Genomic DNA, 14,250 nt, shown 5'->3' with positions numbered 1-14,250 from the left:
CTCTACAATTAGTTTAGTTTAAGATAGTTTTAGTTTTGAGTTGTAAGTTTAAAATATTATTGACATTAGAGGATGTTCTCCTACACAAAATACTTGATTGCGCTCAGCAAATTTAAGTCGAATAAATAAATTTTAGTGATTAGTAAACTATAGGGCTCTGGACAGTTCATTATTGAACTGAACACCTAATTTAATGTAATAATGGATTATAAATGTAATGATGAATTGGTACGAATAACGACATGTTCAAAAAATGAATTTCTAAAACTATTTTTCTGTTGGCCTACTTATACATATGCAACCAACAAAGTAGTTTACCGAAGGAATTTAGATATCCTGCTGTGCACTCACGTAACTTGTCAATGGTCTTAAATTTAAATTATTAGGTTTGAACGGATGTTCACTCCTCTTAGTTGAAGCGAATAACTCGATAATTATCATTATTTTAGCTGAGCTTTGTCAATATAATGCGGAGGTCGCGCTTTCTGAATTCAAAACAGTTTCCTAAACTCAGTATTCAACGATGTTTACAAAATTGGTTCTATCGCTTTTACCCTTGGTTGTTGTGGCTTATGACAAGAGGTGCGTTGACTACATTGCCCATGTAAGATAGCTTTCCGGGGGATCCTAGTGTTCATTTTACTAAACTATTTATTTGTTGTTCTAGACCTCAGAAATTGAAAACTGTTGTTCTATGCCAAGCGGATTACCTGAGGAACCGTTTGAGGCCTGCTTAAAATCAGCAAAGCAGCAAGTTCCAGACAAAAATATGAAAAATATTTACTCCGTAAGGCCATACAAATTCCCAATGCGAAGCTAAAATCGTTTATTTTGGATAAATTTTTTGAAGGGAAGGTTTATCCAGCTTGAACGATTTTCACTTCACGTTCATTTTCCTATGTTTATTCCTAATTAGATTTTTAAAATTAGAGAAACTGTGTATACAATGGTACAAATATTTTTTGACAGTGCGCCTTTGATTGTTACACGAAAGAGCTCGGCATCATCGTTAACCAGACTATTCAAATGGGCAAAATCAAAGAGTATATGGAGAAGCTGGAGGAAAAAGCCAAATTGTTCAACACACTCGCTTGGGATGGTTGTGGTATTGTCGGATCCGAATTTCTCGATGTTGTTAAAGGGCACTCACTGAAGTGTCATCCTTTTGCGTATTCGATGAAGATTGCTTGTGTCATGAGGTTTATCATTATCCACTGCCCCGTCGAAAATTTTAATCGAAAAAGTAAGTACTTTATTGACCCGTTAAGATTTTCTAATTTTTTTTCGTTTTTTCTAACATTCTTCATTTATCAGGTGAAATTTGTCATGCATTACGTAACCAAGTGCCCGTTTGTCATACTTTTTAGAATACGCAAGCAATGGATCCGATTACGACGAATCGATTAAATTATATCCCCCTGTTTTAACTTCTTAAAAGAGGAAAGAATGAAATAAATAAATTTTGAGTTACCCAATTAGATTCCTGTACAAATAGTTCTAGAACAGAAGATTCTGCTAACAGATACGCACACCGAACCGATCACAATGTTTCCAGTTTCAATTGTATTTGTTCAAGAAAATGTTATGAAGCATGCCAAGTTTCTTAAGATTTTCTGTAAAATACAGTGAATCCCCAATTTTTTCGCCTCCATGGTGCTTTTTATCTTTTTTTGCCTTTCTTTCAGAAAGGTATAGTTATCGGTCGATTTTAGAGATCATTAATTATGGGTCTCAAATATACCTTTATAGTTACCTATCAAACCAGCTCGACAAGTTCTGACGATGTCTGTGTATTTGTGTGATTTTTTGTAAACTTTGTTCCACACAGAGGACTGAGCCAGCAGTCAAATCGCATAAAAACGCACCGTACCAAATTATTGGTACCAGAACGTCAGTGTGGTTCCCGAAATTAAACACTTCACTCCATAACAGACTCGAAATAGGGCAACATTTCGGTTGCCAAACGCGTCTGTTGTTGGCATGCTGCAGATTTAAGGGATGAATCATCCCCGAGGAAGAAAATCCCGGAAAAAAGAAAACAACAACAATAACATACTGCAGATTTAGAATTAATTTTAACAAGGATTATGCTGAAAACTCTGCATTTTGTGCTCAACCATAATTTCTTCATGTTACCAAAGATCCCTTTGATCGACATTCCCGAGCCGCAGATATCATTTTAAGGATTATTAAAAAATTGCATCTGGTTGAAATTGTTGCAATGAAGACGACCATGTTGCCCATATACGTGATTCACCCGTTTCAATTTTCTTCTTCCTGCGGGTTTCTTGACTGACAACTTGGTACGGAAATGTTTGCTTTCTTCAGCCCCTTGGTTCCACACGTTTTGCGAAACTGGGCAGTACAATAAAAATGATTTTTATCTTTAAAAAAATGATTTTTTTCCCTCTTCAATGTATAAAAGAAAGAAAAGAAAACATAATAGTTTGAAAAAAAAATTTCAAAGTTAATTTCATTAAATGATCACTCCAAAAAACGTGTCCATTTGGCTTGCCAGCCATGTCCGACATTCACTAATCAAGATGATTGAAAAACATGGCGCGATAAGCGATGGGCTCCTCTTTTACTATGTGTAATATCCCATAAGAATAATGAGGGTGCCCCCGAATGAATGACAAACATGACAAAACTGAAAATTTCATATGTATGGCACACGGTAATTTTAAATTATTCAGAGACTGATTTGTTTTGTTTCAGGAATCGCACCATGTATGAAGATGAAAACAACTGAGTGCAAAACATTCAAAATTCTGAGTTGTTTTCATCTAGCGAGTTCCAAATCCTGGGACTTTGCAAAGACGTACACTTTTTCGAGAAAAATAGATTAAAACAACTCAGATGAGATATCCAAAAAACAAAATGATTGCAAAAAACGGATGCGACGGTCGGAGTGCATTTGACGAAAAAATAATGGTGAGTAAAACTTTTAATTAAATAATACATGATGTGATAGATAATATATAAAATTCGGATAATAGTGATGTGATTTCAAATAAAGCAAGAAAAAATTAAACCGATTTATCTTTTCTTCTAGGAAGCCGGACAAAATTTCTAATTTTGTTCTACTTTGTTTCCCTTTGAGTTTGAGGAACCATGGAAGGGCAAAACTATTACGATGCGTTCATGGCCGGAAACAAATCTCAAGGAGGATAAACTAAAGTAGGAAGATCCGATGTGGACAGTAGCCGTCACGAATGAGAGCAGATTATGGCCGAATGATTCGTGTAAAATTTACAACGCCCGGCAACTGTTAACCGAACATCTTGCCCTGGTTAAAGGGCTGGCCATGATAATGAACATGGAACGGGGAGATGCCGCGAACCGATATCGTTCGAAAATATTAAACTGTGCATATCTGACTTGGTGTTCGTCAACTGAACGGGAGACACACAACCAGCCTCGCTGAATATCGTTGGCTAACTGACGACCGCTTACTTCACGGCAACTCAGCCGTCATGTGTGTGTGTAGTGAAGGCGATTGCTGACTCGGAAAGGCTATCGGCTGAGAGAGTGTTGGGCTGACAATTATAGGCTACACATCTCCCCCTACACAAAAATGAAAGATGGAAGCAAAATGTTTACACCGAAAAAACAAAAGAAAAGAGAAACATACGAATCGGTTAAAAAAAGTTTACATCAGTGAACTGTTCAGTTTTGCGAATTCAAAATTTAGCGTAGGCGGCAGCCAAACAGACTTCCCCTAGAGCGCACCAATTCACCATGAAAGTCATAAAGGCTAGATTATAAAGTATATAATTCAAAACAAATGTACGAGGGTAAGTTTTGTCTTATGGGACGCATTCGAATATTTTTGTAATTGTTGAGAAACATGGAACTGTCTATAAAGATGCTACCGTTTATTCACACTTCAACCTTGAGATCTGATTTCCGAACCACTGCTTATTAATTATATCCAATTCATTACGCATCGATGGGCAGCACAATTCGATACATGGAACAGTTTCTTTCTATAAAACCGCTATCGATGTATTTCTGTGGGAATGATTGCATTGCATGGTTGCATAAACATCTCAACCTATATTTAGTTGAGCCTCACGAAAATCCAGTTGTATACTTTCCATCTCACCTATTTCAGTTGAAGACCTTTTTTCTTAACTGTTTCTATTGAGCCTTCCATTTCAACGAATATCAAGTTGTAAACAGATTGGTTGAATTTAAATACCGGTCTCTAATGCATCAGATAATCTAACTCGGTCCCGATCCAATCGACCAGTCGAAACCTGCACTGAACTGAAAATCTAAGGCTTTGATTGGATATCTCATCACAATCAATCTTCAGTCGGAACCCTGATTGAAACCCTCATCGCAATCAAACTTCAATTGGAACTCGCATCACGACTGGAAAACTAAAGCATTTTTTAATGAAGGACATGTCCCGCTTTATGCAAATTGAACTGATTATTTGAAAACGATGTATATGAAATCATCAGAAACTTTCCTACGATCTGTCATCTCAAGCCAAAAGAAATTTTCAAACCAAGCGTTCAGACCACATATCAAGCTGGTCAGTAAACTTTCAGAACATTTTTTTTTCATGTTGGTCCTCTAGACCCAACGTAAATTCATAAAGTGAACCTCTAGAACACTCTTCATGTTGGTCCTCCAGAACAAACGAAAAATTCATGAAGTGACCCTTCAGAACACTCTTTATGTTGGTCCTCACGATCCAACGAAAAAATCATCAAGTGACCCTTCAGAACACTATTTATGTTGGTCCTCCCGATCCAACGAAAAAAAAAAACAAGTGAACCTTCAGAACACTCTTCATGTTGGTCCTCCCGATCCAAAGAAAAATTCAAGTGAACCTTCAGAACACTCTTCATGTTGGTCCTTCCGATCCAAGGAAAATTCATAAAGTGAACCTCCAGAACACTCTTTATGTTGGTCCTCCCGATCCAACGAAAATTCATTAAGTGAACCTTCAGAACACTCTTCATGTTGTCCTCCCGATCCAACGAAAAATTCAAGTGAACCTTCAGAACACTCTTCATGTTGGTCCTCCCGATCCAAAGAAAAATTCAAGTGAACCTTCAGAACCCTCTTCATGTTGGTCCTTCCAATCCAACAAAAAATCATAAAGTTAACCTTCTTATTATCGATGATCGAAAATCGTTCCCAAAGTGAACCTTCAGAGCACTCTTTATGTTGGTCCTCCCGATCCAACGTCAATTCATAAAGTTAATCTTCAAAACAACTCAGTCGAAACTCCTATAACGACCAAAAAAAATCAAGCTATTAAAAAATCCATTTTTTTGAAGGAGCTTTAACATTATTTTTGCATTTTATAACTAGACGTCAGGTTATTTTTAACACCGAGTATTCAAAACATTGGTCTCTCATCTCCAAGAAACTTAAGCTGGATATTCCATCTCAAATAAAAATTGGTACACCAAATATTTATTATTTCACAGATTTTAGCTTTTATTGATATTTCTTCCTACCTAACTGGTCCTAAAACTTTTCAACTATAAGATTATAGGAATTAAAAAATGGAGTCTCAGAAATAATTCCCTTCAGGTCCTTTGCTTTCACAATCTTCTTTAAGCTGGTAGTATATCTAATTCAGCAGAGCACATGTTCTTCAAAAAGTTATTGGACAATCGACTGTTTGTTAGATTTCCCTAGTATTGATTTTATTTTTTAATATCTAACCATCTTTTTATTTGAAAAAAAAAGAAGATTCTAAATTTGGCTTGTAACTCCGATTCCGTATTTTAGGATACGATCACAATCCTCTTCAAAAGCAGAATCTTTTAAACGAAAAGGTTTAAAAAAACGGCATCAGCAAAATTTTCGATTCACGCTCACTTTAAACCCTATGGATTTGCTCCATGAAATTATCTGCACCTATTTATTTGAGAGTATTTGTTAGAAAACGCCCAGCTCGCTGCTCTACCAAATGCGATTCCATTCCTCCTCCTAGCTTGTGTGATGCGCAGCGCAGAGCAAGTAAAAAACTTTGTTGTGCTAAAAATGGACAACGCGAGCGAGTTCTTAAGTGAGAAAAAAAAACAATGGAAGGAACAAGATAGAGAGTGAAGTTTCGGATGCTTTTTTATATTGGCTGGGAAACATTCTTTCTGAGAATTCTTAGAAATCAGCAGGTGGGAAAAAAGGATAGTCGGAAAATTATCGCTACGATGATTCTCTCCCCAAGCGGGGCCACAATCTCAGTAAATGCAAACTACCCAAAGCACCCATAGAAGAGGTTGCAAAAATCCAATGCCTATTTAGCACATCTCTGTGCCGATAATGCGCTGAAATGTGCACTGTGCCGAAGATGATATGTTTGAAAAACCGTAACTGGCATAAGGACTCGGCTCCCAACTAAAATGATGCATGACCACTACATTCAAGCAAAACAAGAAAAACATTTTATGGGATTTCGTTCCTATTGGATAATTCATCCCAGAAACAAGAAAATAAAAATTTAAACCACAACGCCCGTAGGGAGAATCGAACTCTGATCATGGTCTTGCCAGCCCGACATCTTAACCAGTGTCCTATTAAAGCTTCATGAAGGAAGAGGGATATTTTTCATAGGCATTCTGCCACCGATCAATCACAAAAGAAACGCACGACAGTGGCTTCCCGGCGTTTGGCCTCCTTTCAAGGTATTCATTTGTCTTGCGATGGAAACGGGAAAGGGAACGGGAGTGGAGGAAACGGGAAACCCATTGAATGAGAACTGTGCTTTGCTTACTGCCTGCTATTACATACACACGCTACATATACACAGCTGCTAAAGCCGGGCAGCTTGGCCGGTGCTTGTTTGCCGGTGAATTGAAGGAATATATTCTTGTTGCTTTTGCTACATACACACGCACAGCTTAGCCGTGGTTGTTTGCCGGCAAATTGAATTGAAGGAATGTTTTTTTTGTTGTTGCTTTTACTGCATACACACGCACAGCTCGGCCGTGGTTGTTTGCCGGTGGATTGAAGGGATTGAATTAGAAGGATGTTTTTGTTGTTGCTTTTGCTACATTCACACGCACAGTGCTCGGTTAGCTGGCTGCCTGGTGTTGGCCGGTATTTATTTCCATCCTTCTTCGTCTTGTGATGCGATAGGGAGGGACGTGAAAGCGTTTTTATTTTGTTTCTTTCAGACATACGCAATTCGGTTAACTTGGGAGATTAATGCCGGTGGGAGCAAATCGAATCAGCGCCGATCGCGTTATCTTCTTGTACCAATGATGCTATGTAATTGACTACACGCCATTGGCACAGAGGCTGAATTTTGGGTGAGCATAACACTCCATTAACACGGATCATCTGATTGAAAAATATCCTAATTTCACACTCCCAAGATCAAAATCAGACTTTATTAAACAGCTCCCTTTCTATCCACACTCACTTTGGCCCGTCGCGGTCATGGTTTTCACCAACAAAAAAAAATTGAACACCAATTCTTTCTTTTAAATCTATCTCAAAACAATCCACTTACTATTTAATTCCACGTCCAGGCACACTCAAGGTTTTTTGATACACTAGGTTCTCCGACTTTCACAGTAAGTAGGCGAGGAGTGAGCGGGGTTCTCAATGAGTTTGTTTATTTTTTGCTGAGTTTTTCGGTGCACCCATAGAAGAGGTTGCAAAAATCCAATGCCTTTTTAGCAAATCTCTGTGCCGATAATGCTCTGAAATGTGCACTGTGCCGAAGACGGTATGTTTGAAAAACCGTAACTGGCATAAGGACTCGGCTCCCAACCAAAATGATGACCACTACATTCAAGCGAAACAAGAAAAACATTTTATGGGATTTCCTTCCTATTGGATATTTCATCCCAGAAACAAGAAAATAAAAATTAAAACTACAGCGCTGGAGTGAGAATCGAACTTACATCACCAATTGTATCGTCTTGCCAGTCCGACATTCTAACCAGTGTACTATTCGAGCTTCATGCAGGACGAGGTATATTTGTCATAGGCTTTCTGTTACCGATCAATCACAAAAAACGTACAACGGTGGCTTCCCGGCATTTGGCCTCCTTTCAATGCATTCCTTTGTCTTAAGATGGAAACGGGAAAGGGAACGGGAGTGAAGGAACGGGAAACCCATTGAATGAGAACTGTGCTTTGCTTACTGCCTGCTATTACATACACACGCTACATATACACAGCTGCTAAAGCCGGGCAGCTTGGCCGGTGTTGTTTGCCGGTGAATTGAAGGAATGTTTTTGTTGTTGCTTTTGCTACATACACACGCACAGCTTAGCCGTGTTTGCCGGTTGATTGAATTAGAAGGATGTTTTTTTTGTTGCTTTTGCTACATTCACACGCACAGTGCTCGGTTCGCTGGCTGCCTGGTGTTGGCCGGTATTTATTTCCATCCTTCTTCGGCTTGTGATGCGATGGGGAGGGACGCGAAAACGTTTTTATTTTGTTTCATTCAGACATACGCAATTCGGTTACGCTGGGAGGTTAATGCCGGTGGGCGCAAATCGAATCAGTGCCGGTCGCGTTATCTTCTTGTACCAATGATGCTATGAAATTGACTACACGCCATTGGCACAGAGGCTGAATTTTGGGTGTGGTTTGTTTGTAAACAAACTTCATGAGTTCTGCTTAGTTGCATAGCCTACATAGCCAAAATGGCTGAATCGGGAATTCGATATTCGGTAACACCTCCTGAATATATACACACCTTGGGCACACTGGCATTCACCACACTTGAAAACACTAAACAAAACAAGCAAAAAAAATGTGAACCTCCCGTTCAGTCCCTCGAATTATTATGCTGGCAGGATACGCCATAGGCGATGGAAGCGCTGCCGAATTTGGGTGATGGTTTTGCACTAGTGCAAGTGGGATGCAGCTAAAATTTCACCCAACTTTTGACAGATCTTACGGGTTTTTCTTAAGGAGAGAAAGAATATCTTTTCGATTCCATCGCCTATTGTGCAAATCTGACTTGGTGTTCGTCAACTGAACGGGAGACACACAACCAGCCTCGCTCAATATCGTTGGCTAACTGACGCATGGTTGCCACATGTACAGATTTATCTAGACAGGTACAGATTTTTGAGCTTATTTTTGGTACAGAATCTGTACGTACAGATGACAGATTTTTAAAATTTGGTACAGATTTGTACAGATTTTTGACTTATAAAAACTGAAAAGTTTCTACATTTTGCTTTCATCCAGTTTATTGAAAAATTTATGGAAAATAAGTCAAAAGTTAGCCTTTATTATTCTGACGATAGGAATTTCCAAATTTGCTACCCATAATTAAATGTCTGATTGTAATCCCCCATTGGTTGAGCTCATTTTCTCACAAGTTATTGCCAATAAAACCAAAATTCGTAATTGTCTGAGTTTTGAGACATTGGATGCTATCCTAAGAACGAAAAGTTATTTAAGATAAAACGGCGGATCGAAAAATGTCGTATTAAATTTGACGCTCAAAAATCTTGTTAATAATATTTTGTATAAACATCATGAACATTAGGAATTTTTCGTTATGAAAAATATTTTTTAATGTCAGTTTTTTAAAGAGAGAAAATAAAAATGATTAAATGAGTTTCTCGAAAAGTGTTTAAGTAAAAAACTGTACTATGTGCAATAAATTATCTATCTTTTTTAAGATTAAAAATAAGGAAACAAAATCTTCAGATGTCAACACATTGAAGGCAGAACTTTGTTTTCTTCGGTACAGATTTTGGTACAGATTTTTGAGTTTTCGGTACAGATGAAAAAGATTTTTTCGATGAGCGGTACAGATTTCGATGTGGCAATGTTGAACTGACGACCGCTTACTTCCAGACGGCGGCAACGCTATTCAAACCGTATGGATCACATCTCTCAGATTTCCCCTTTTTTTCCGATCGTTTTTACAGATTTAAGCTTTTTTCCTCACATTTAAGCTTTCGTCTCATATGCTCTCAAGGCAAAAAAAGCTTAAATCTGAGGAAAAAAAGCTTAAAAACGAGATTCACGAGCACATATTTAAAAGATGTTGGTCACACGATACATAGACAAATCGTGTAACGTTGCAGGGATCTGCTTACTTCACGGCAACTCAGCCGTCGTGTGTGTGTGTGTGTGTGTGTGTAGTGAAGGCGATTGCCGACTCGGAAAGGGCGATCGGCTGAGAGAGTGTTGGGCTGACAATTATAGGCTACACATAAACGACGTCTGGAAGCAGCGTTGCCAGATTGAAAACCGCTCAAGTCCGTAGATTTGACGAAAATCGAAACATGAACTGATTTCGCCAAAATCAAACTTGATTACCTTTTTTTTTTTTTTTTGGTCGTCAGGTAGAATTTTTAGTCATCCGCAGAATCCCTTGAATCTATTCGATTATCCGTAGAAAATCCGTAGGAAATGCTGAAAATCCGTAGATTTCGAGCATCGATCCGTAGCTCCGTAGAAATGCTTAAAATCCGTAGAAATTCGGAGAAATCCGTAGATCTGGCAAGGCTGTCTGGAAGTGGTGAAACATAATTCTCCGTTCAGGGAATAGAACGGGCAAGTTGCAGATGACGAAAAAATCATGGTAAGTACAACTTTCAATTACTTACATAAAAGATTTTATATACGACAATATACAGTATTTACAAAAAATATCTTTTTAGAGATATATGCCTTAAATAACTAGTAAACAAGTTTTAGTTATAATTACTACATATTTAGTTAATTTTTTTTAGTTTTATTATTGACACTTTATATACAATCCTTATGGCATATTCGTGTCTTGCGATATGAAAATTTACAGAGTTTATGAATGTTTTATTCTTTCAAAAATTTGAGTAGTACCTACATGTGATTTAGAAAATATTAAATGTTATTTTAAATGAACACTCAGGCAAATTATTTTTATGATTCTCATAAGATGCATCTTATGAACCGCTTTTTAGAGTGTAAAATTGATTTTCATAAGAGTCTTATGAAATTCTTCCAATTTTCAAAGTAAATTCTTATGAAAAATAGAAGAAGCGGCATTGTGAAAAAATAATGAAAACATTCATTCCATCAGTCATTATTTTTCATCGCCACACGAAGCGTGAAACCATTATAGAGTTCCTAAAAGATAAGTGATTATCCATTCTAAATGGTAAGTTTATTTTTTTAAACGTTGACATTATTTGTAAACTCAAACACATTATTTTTTGTTTACTTTTCAGCATATTGACCGGGAAAAAGTAAAAACTCAAAAGATCCGATGCGGCAGAATAAATGTGTTGGAACCGGGTGTTTGTGTGGTGCTGTTAGTGATAATGATGTAACAAATTAGCTAGAAAATAAATAAAATGTTTTTAATATCAATTATCTTGAGTTATTATCATCAAACATGACCTTTTCTGTTTCCATAAGACCCTCTTATGAAAAGCAAAAACCTCTCAACGAAGTAGGCGTTCATTTGAAGAATTCATTCGCGTCATAAGACAATCTTATAAATTTCAATGATTTTTCTTATGGCGCCAGTTTATAAGAGAATCTTATGGCAAACTTAATAGTATTTTTTTGAGTGAACAAATAAAAAAAAATTCACCCTTAAACCTCTTAAACTGTGACAAAGTTATACCAGTGGTTATACTGTGTTAAATTTTGTCATTGTAAAAAAAAATTACGCGTTACACGGCCGTAGGGACACTAGGTTGAGGGGGTTGAAGCAAGGCATTCTACTTTACACATTCAAAATTTCAAATTCTCAATCTCATTATTATTATTATTATTATTATTATTATTTCATTTATTCATCGAACATATTTGTTTAAATGAATTCTAATATATATAAAAAAACAGATCAGATAGAATTAAATAGACTGGACTGACGAACACGACGAATAAATCGACTAGCTGGTTCATTGAACTGGTGCAGATGTTCAGCGTCCTGGAATACTCGCATCATCGCACTCAATGGCTCATTATAGCCGTAGGATGTTCGGTGGACTCGAGTTGATAGCAACGAGTGAGATCGTAAGGTCCTTAATGGCGCACTAAAGCATATCATTTCCAGCAAGTGTGGTGACTGGACCTCACCGTTCAATACTTTAGCGACGAATGTTGCTTGTTGAATCCTTCGGCGGCGTTCCAGTGTTTCAATACCCAAAAGCTGGCAGCGGTTAGGATAAGCGGGAAGATCCTCAGGATGGTGCCATGGCAGATGTCGTAGGGCGAATCTTAGAAAACGCTTTTGTATGCGCTCAATTCGTAGGATCCAACACAGCTGGTAGGGGGCCCAGACGATTGCAGCATGTTCTATTATGGACCGGACGAGTGCACAGTACAGCGACTTTAAGCATAGCGGATCAGTAAATGCTCGTGCTATTTTTGAAATGAAACCAAGTTGTCGATTGGCTTTATTTATGACGGTTGTTCGATGGCTGTTGAACGTGAGCTGTGCATCAAGGGTAACACCTAGATCGTCAACTTCCAATACCCTTTTAAGATGCTGATGATCGATGCTAAAAATTTATGTAAATTGTATGTATGTAAATTACAGCTGGAATTCCATCAGGTCCGGGAGCGAATGAGGCTTTCAATTTCTTCGCGGCATTTACAATTAGCTCCTGGTTAATTACAAAAATGTTAAGCTCTGTTGCATCAACTGGAACATAAGAGTTGGCTACGCTGCACTCAGATTCGGAGGAAACAGTGTCCGAGAAAACCGATCGGAAATGCTCAGCAAATAAATTGCAACAGGTATCTGAAGAGCTAGCAACAGCATCATGGTAAAAAACGGAGGTCGGTAAGGGGCTCGTTTTGCGTTTTGAGTTTACGAAAGTCCAAAAACTTCGCGGATTACTGCGTAAACTAGACTGTAAGCGTAAGACGTGGATCTTATACAAGGATTCATTGAGTCTACGGTAAGCAACGCTTGCTGCTTTGAACTGTCGTTGAAAATCCTCAGTTCGATTTTTTCTAAGTCTCCGTAGACAAGCATTTTTTTCGCGTCGTAGTTGCCGCAGGGTGGGCGTACTCCAAGCCGGCGACATAGGTGCTTTAAACTTCGGAACGTGCGAATTCAACCAGGTACAGATCAAATTGCAGAACGAATCTGTCATTGCATCAACTGACAAGTCTCCAAAAATTGCATCCCAGTCAACACAGTTCAAGTACTCAATGAGCAACGCAAAGTCCGTCTTTCGGAAATTTAAAGGCCTGTTCCTAGGTTCGGAGGTATTTGGAGAACCGTAATTGGTTGACAGAGCAGCGGGTAAATCAAAAACGATGGGCGGGTGATGCAAGTCTATCGGTACGAGAATATCGGGAGCATTTCTTATTACGATTTGTTCCTCACAAGGGCCAAAAACGAGATCAAGTATTCGTCCGAGATGATTACTGATAGCGTTGAATTGATTCAGATTGAGCGAATTCATTCCATCTATCAAGGAGCTGGCGGCAGCACTGATTGGTGTAACATTTAAGAGTTTAGCACCCGCATCACTCGCCTCCCACAACAAACGAGATTGATTATAATCCCCACATACCACGACGGACTCATCAGCAGAAGCACGGGTGCACAGCTCGCGAACAGTAGCTACGTGGGACTCCAAAATGTGCATACAGTTACACTTATCGGGTGGCACGTACAGTTGCGTTCAAAAAAGAATGAAATCGCGTGAAGCTGCGCACCCACTTCCAACTTTGACAAGCTGCCATTTCCCTCTCGGTTGATATTTTTTCATGAAAATTCCCACAATCTAGTTCAACTATCCAATTAACACTCTACAAAATTTGAAGTCTTTACAATGACGGGAAACAAAGATAGAGCTGTTTCCGTAAAAAAGGGAAATTTGGAGTTGTTTCACTTAACTTGCTGTATCTTCGACAATTTTCCTTGAAAATGCTTGAAATTTGGTCCAAGGATGTGAAATTATTTGATCTACTACCAGGCCAAGTTTCGTCAAAATCGATGAACGTGATCAAAAATGGTGCCGGGTAGAAAATCAGGTTCATTATCGCCCAGCAGACGATTTCATTCTTTTTTGGACGGATGTTTGTATGGAAAACATCGTAATCCATGTATTCTTGGTTTTTCCTTCCACAAAATCAAAATTTATTACAAACAAGGTTGTAAATTGATAGAAACTACATTCCTGCTTTGTTTAGAAATAGAAATTGTTCCAACAGAGCTGGTATTGAAACACAAGAGCGAATTGAATACTCGCTGTAATTGTATATCAATTTGTTTATCGGAATAATTAGCAGGTCATTTCTGAATCTCTGTTCTTCTTATTTCGAACTCTATTGATAAATTTTCTT

General features: G+C 38.1%; 1 protein-coding gene across 1 annotated transcript; it reads left to right on the top strand.

The window, feature by feature from the left end:
• The first annotated feature begins 508 nt into the window (after positions 1–508).
• LOC129744337 (uncharacterized) lies at positions 509–1,467 on the top strand. The gene is made up of 4 exons (XM_055736810.1): positions 509–604; positions 668–787; positions 970–1,243; positions 1,315–1,467. The coding sequence occupies exons 1-4, from the start codon at positions 524–526 to the stop codon at positions 1,365–1,367; spliced, it is 528 nt and encodes a 175-aa protein (XP_055592785.1). The 5' UTR covers positions 509–523; the 3' UTR covers positions 1,368–1,467.
• Positions 1,468–14,250: the final 12,783 nt, after the last annotated feature.

The sequence above is a fragment of the Uranotaenia lowii genome, chromosome 2 (assembly GCF_029784155.1).
Source record: "Uranotaenia lowii strain MFRU-FL chromosome 2, ASM2978415v1, whole genome shotgun sequence".
NCBI classification, from domain to species: Eukaryota; Metazoa; Arthropoda; class Insecta; order Diptera; family Culicidae; genus Uranotaenia; species Uranotaenia lowii.
The sequence above is the reverse complement of the archived record's forward strand: the minus strand, read 5'-3'. Positions and strand labels throughout refer to the sequence as shown.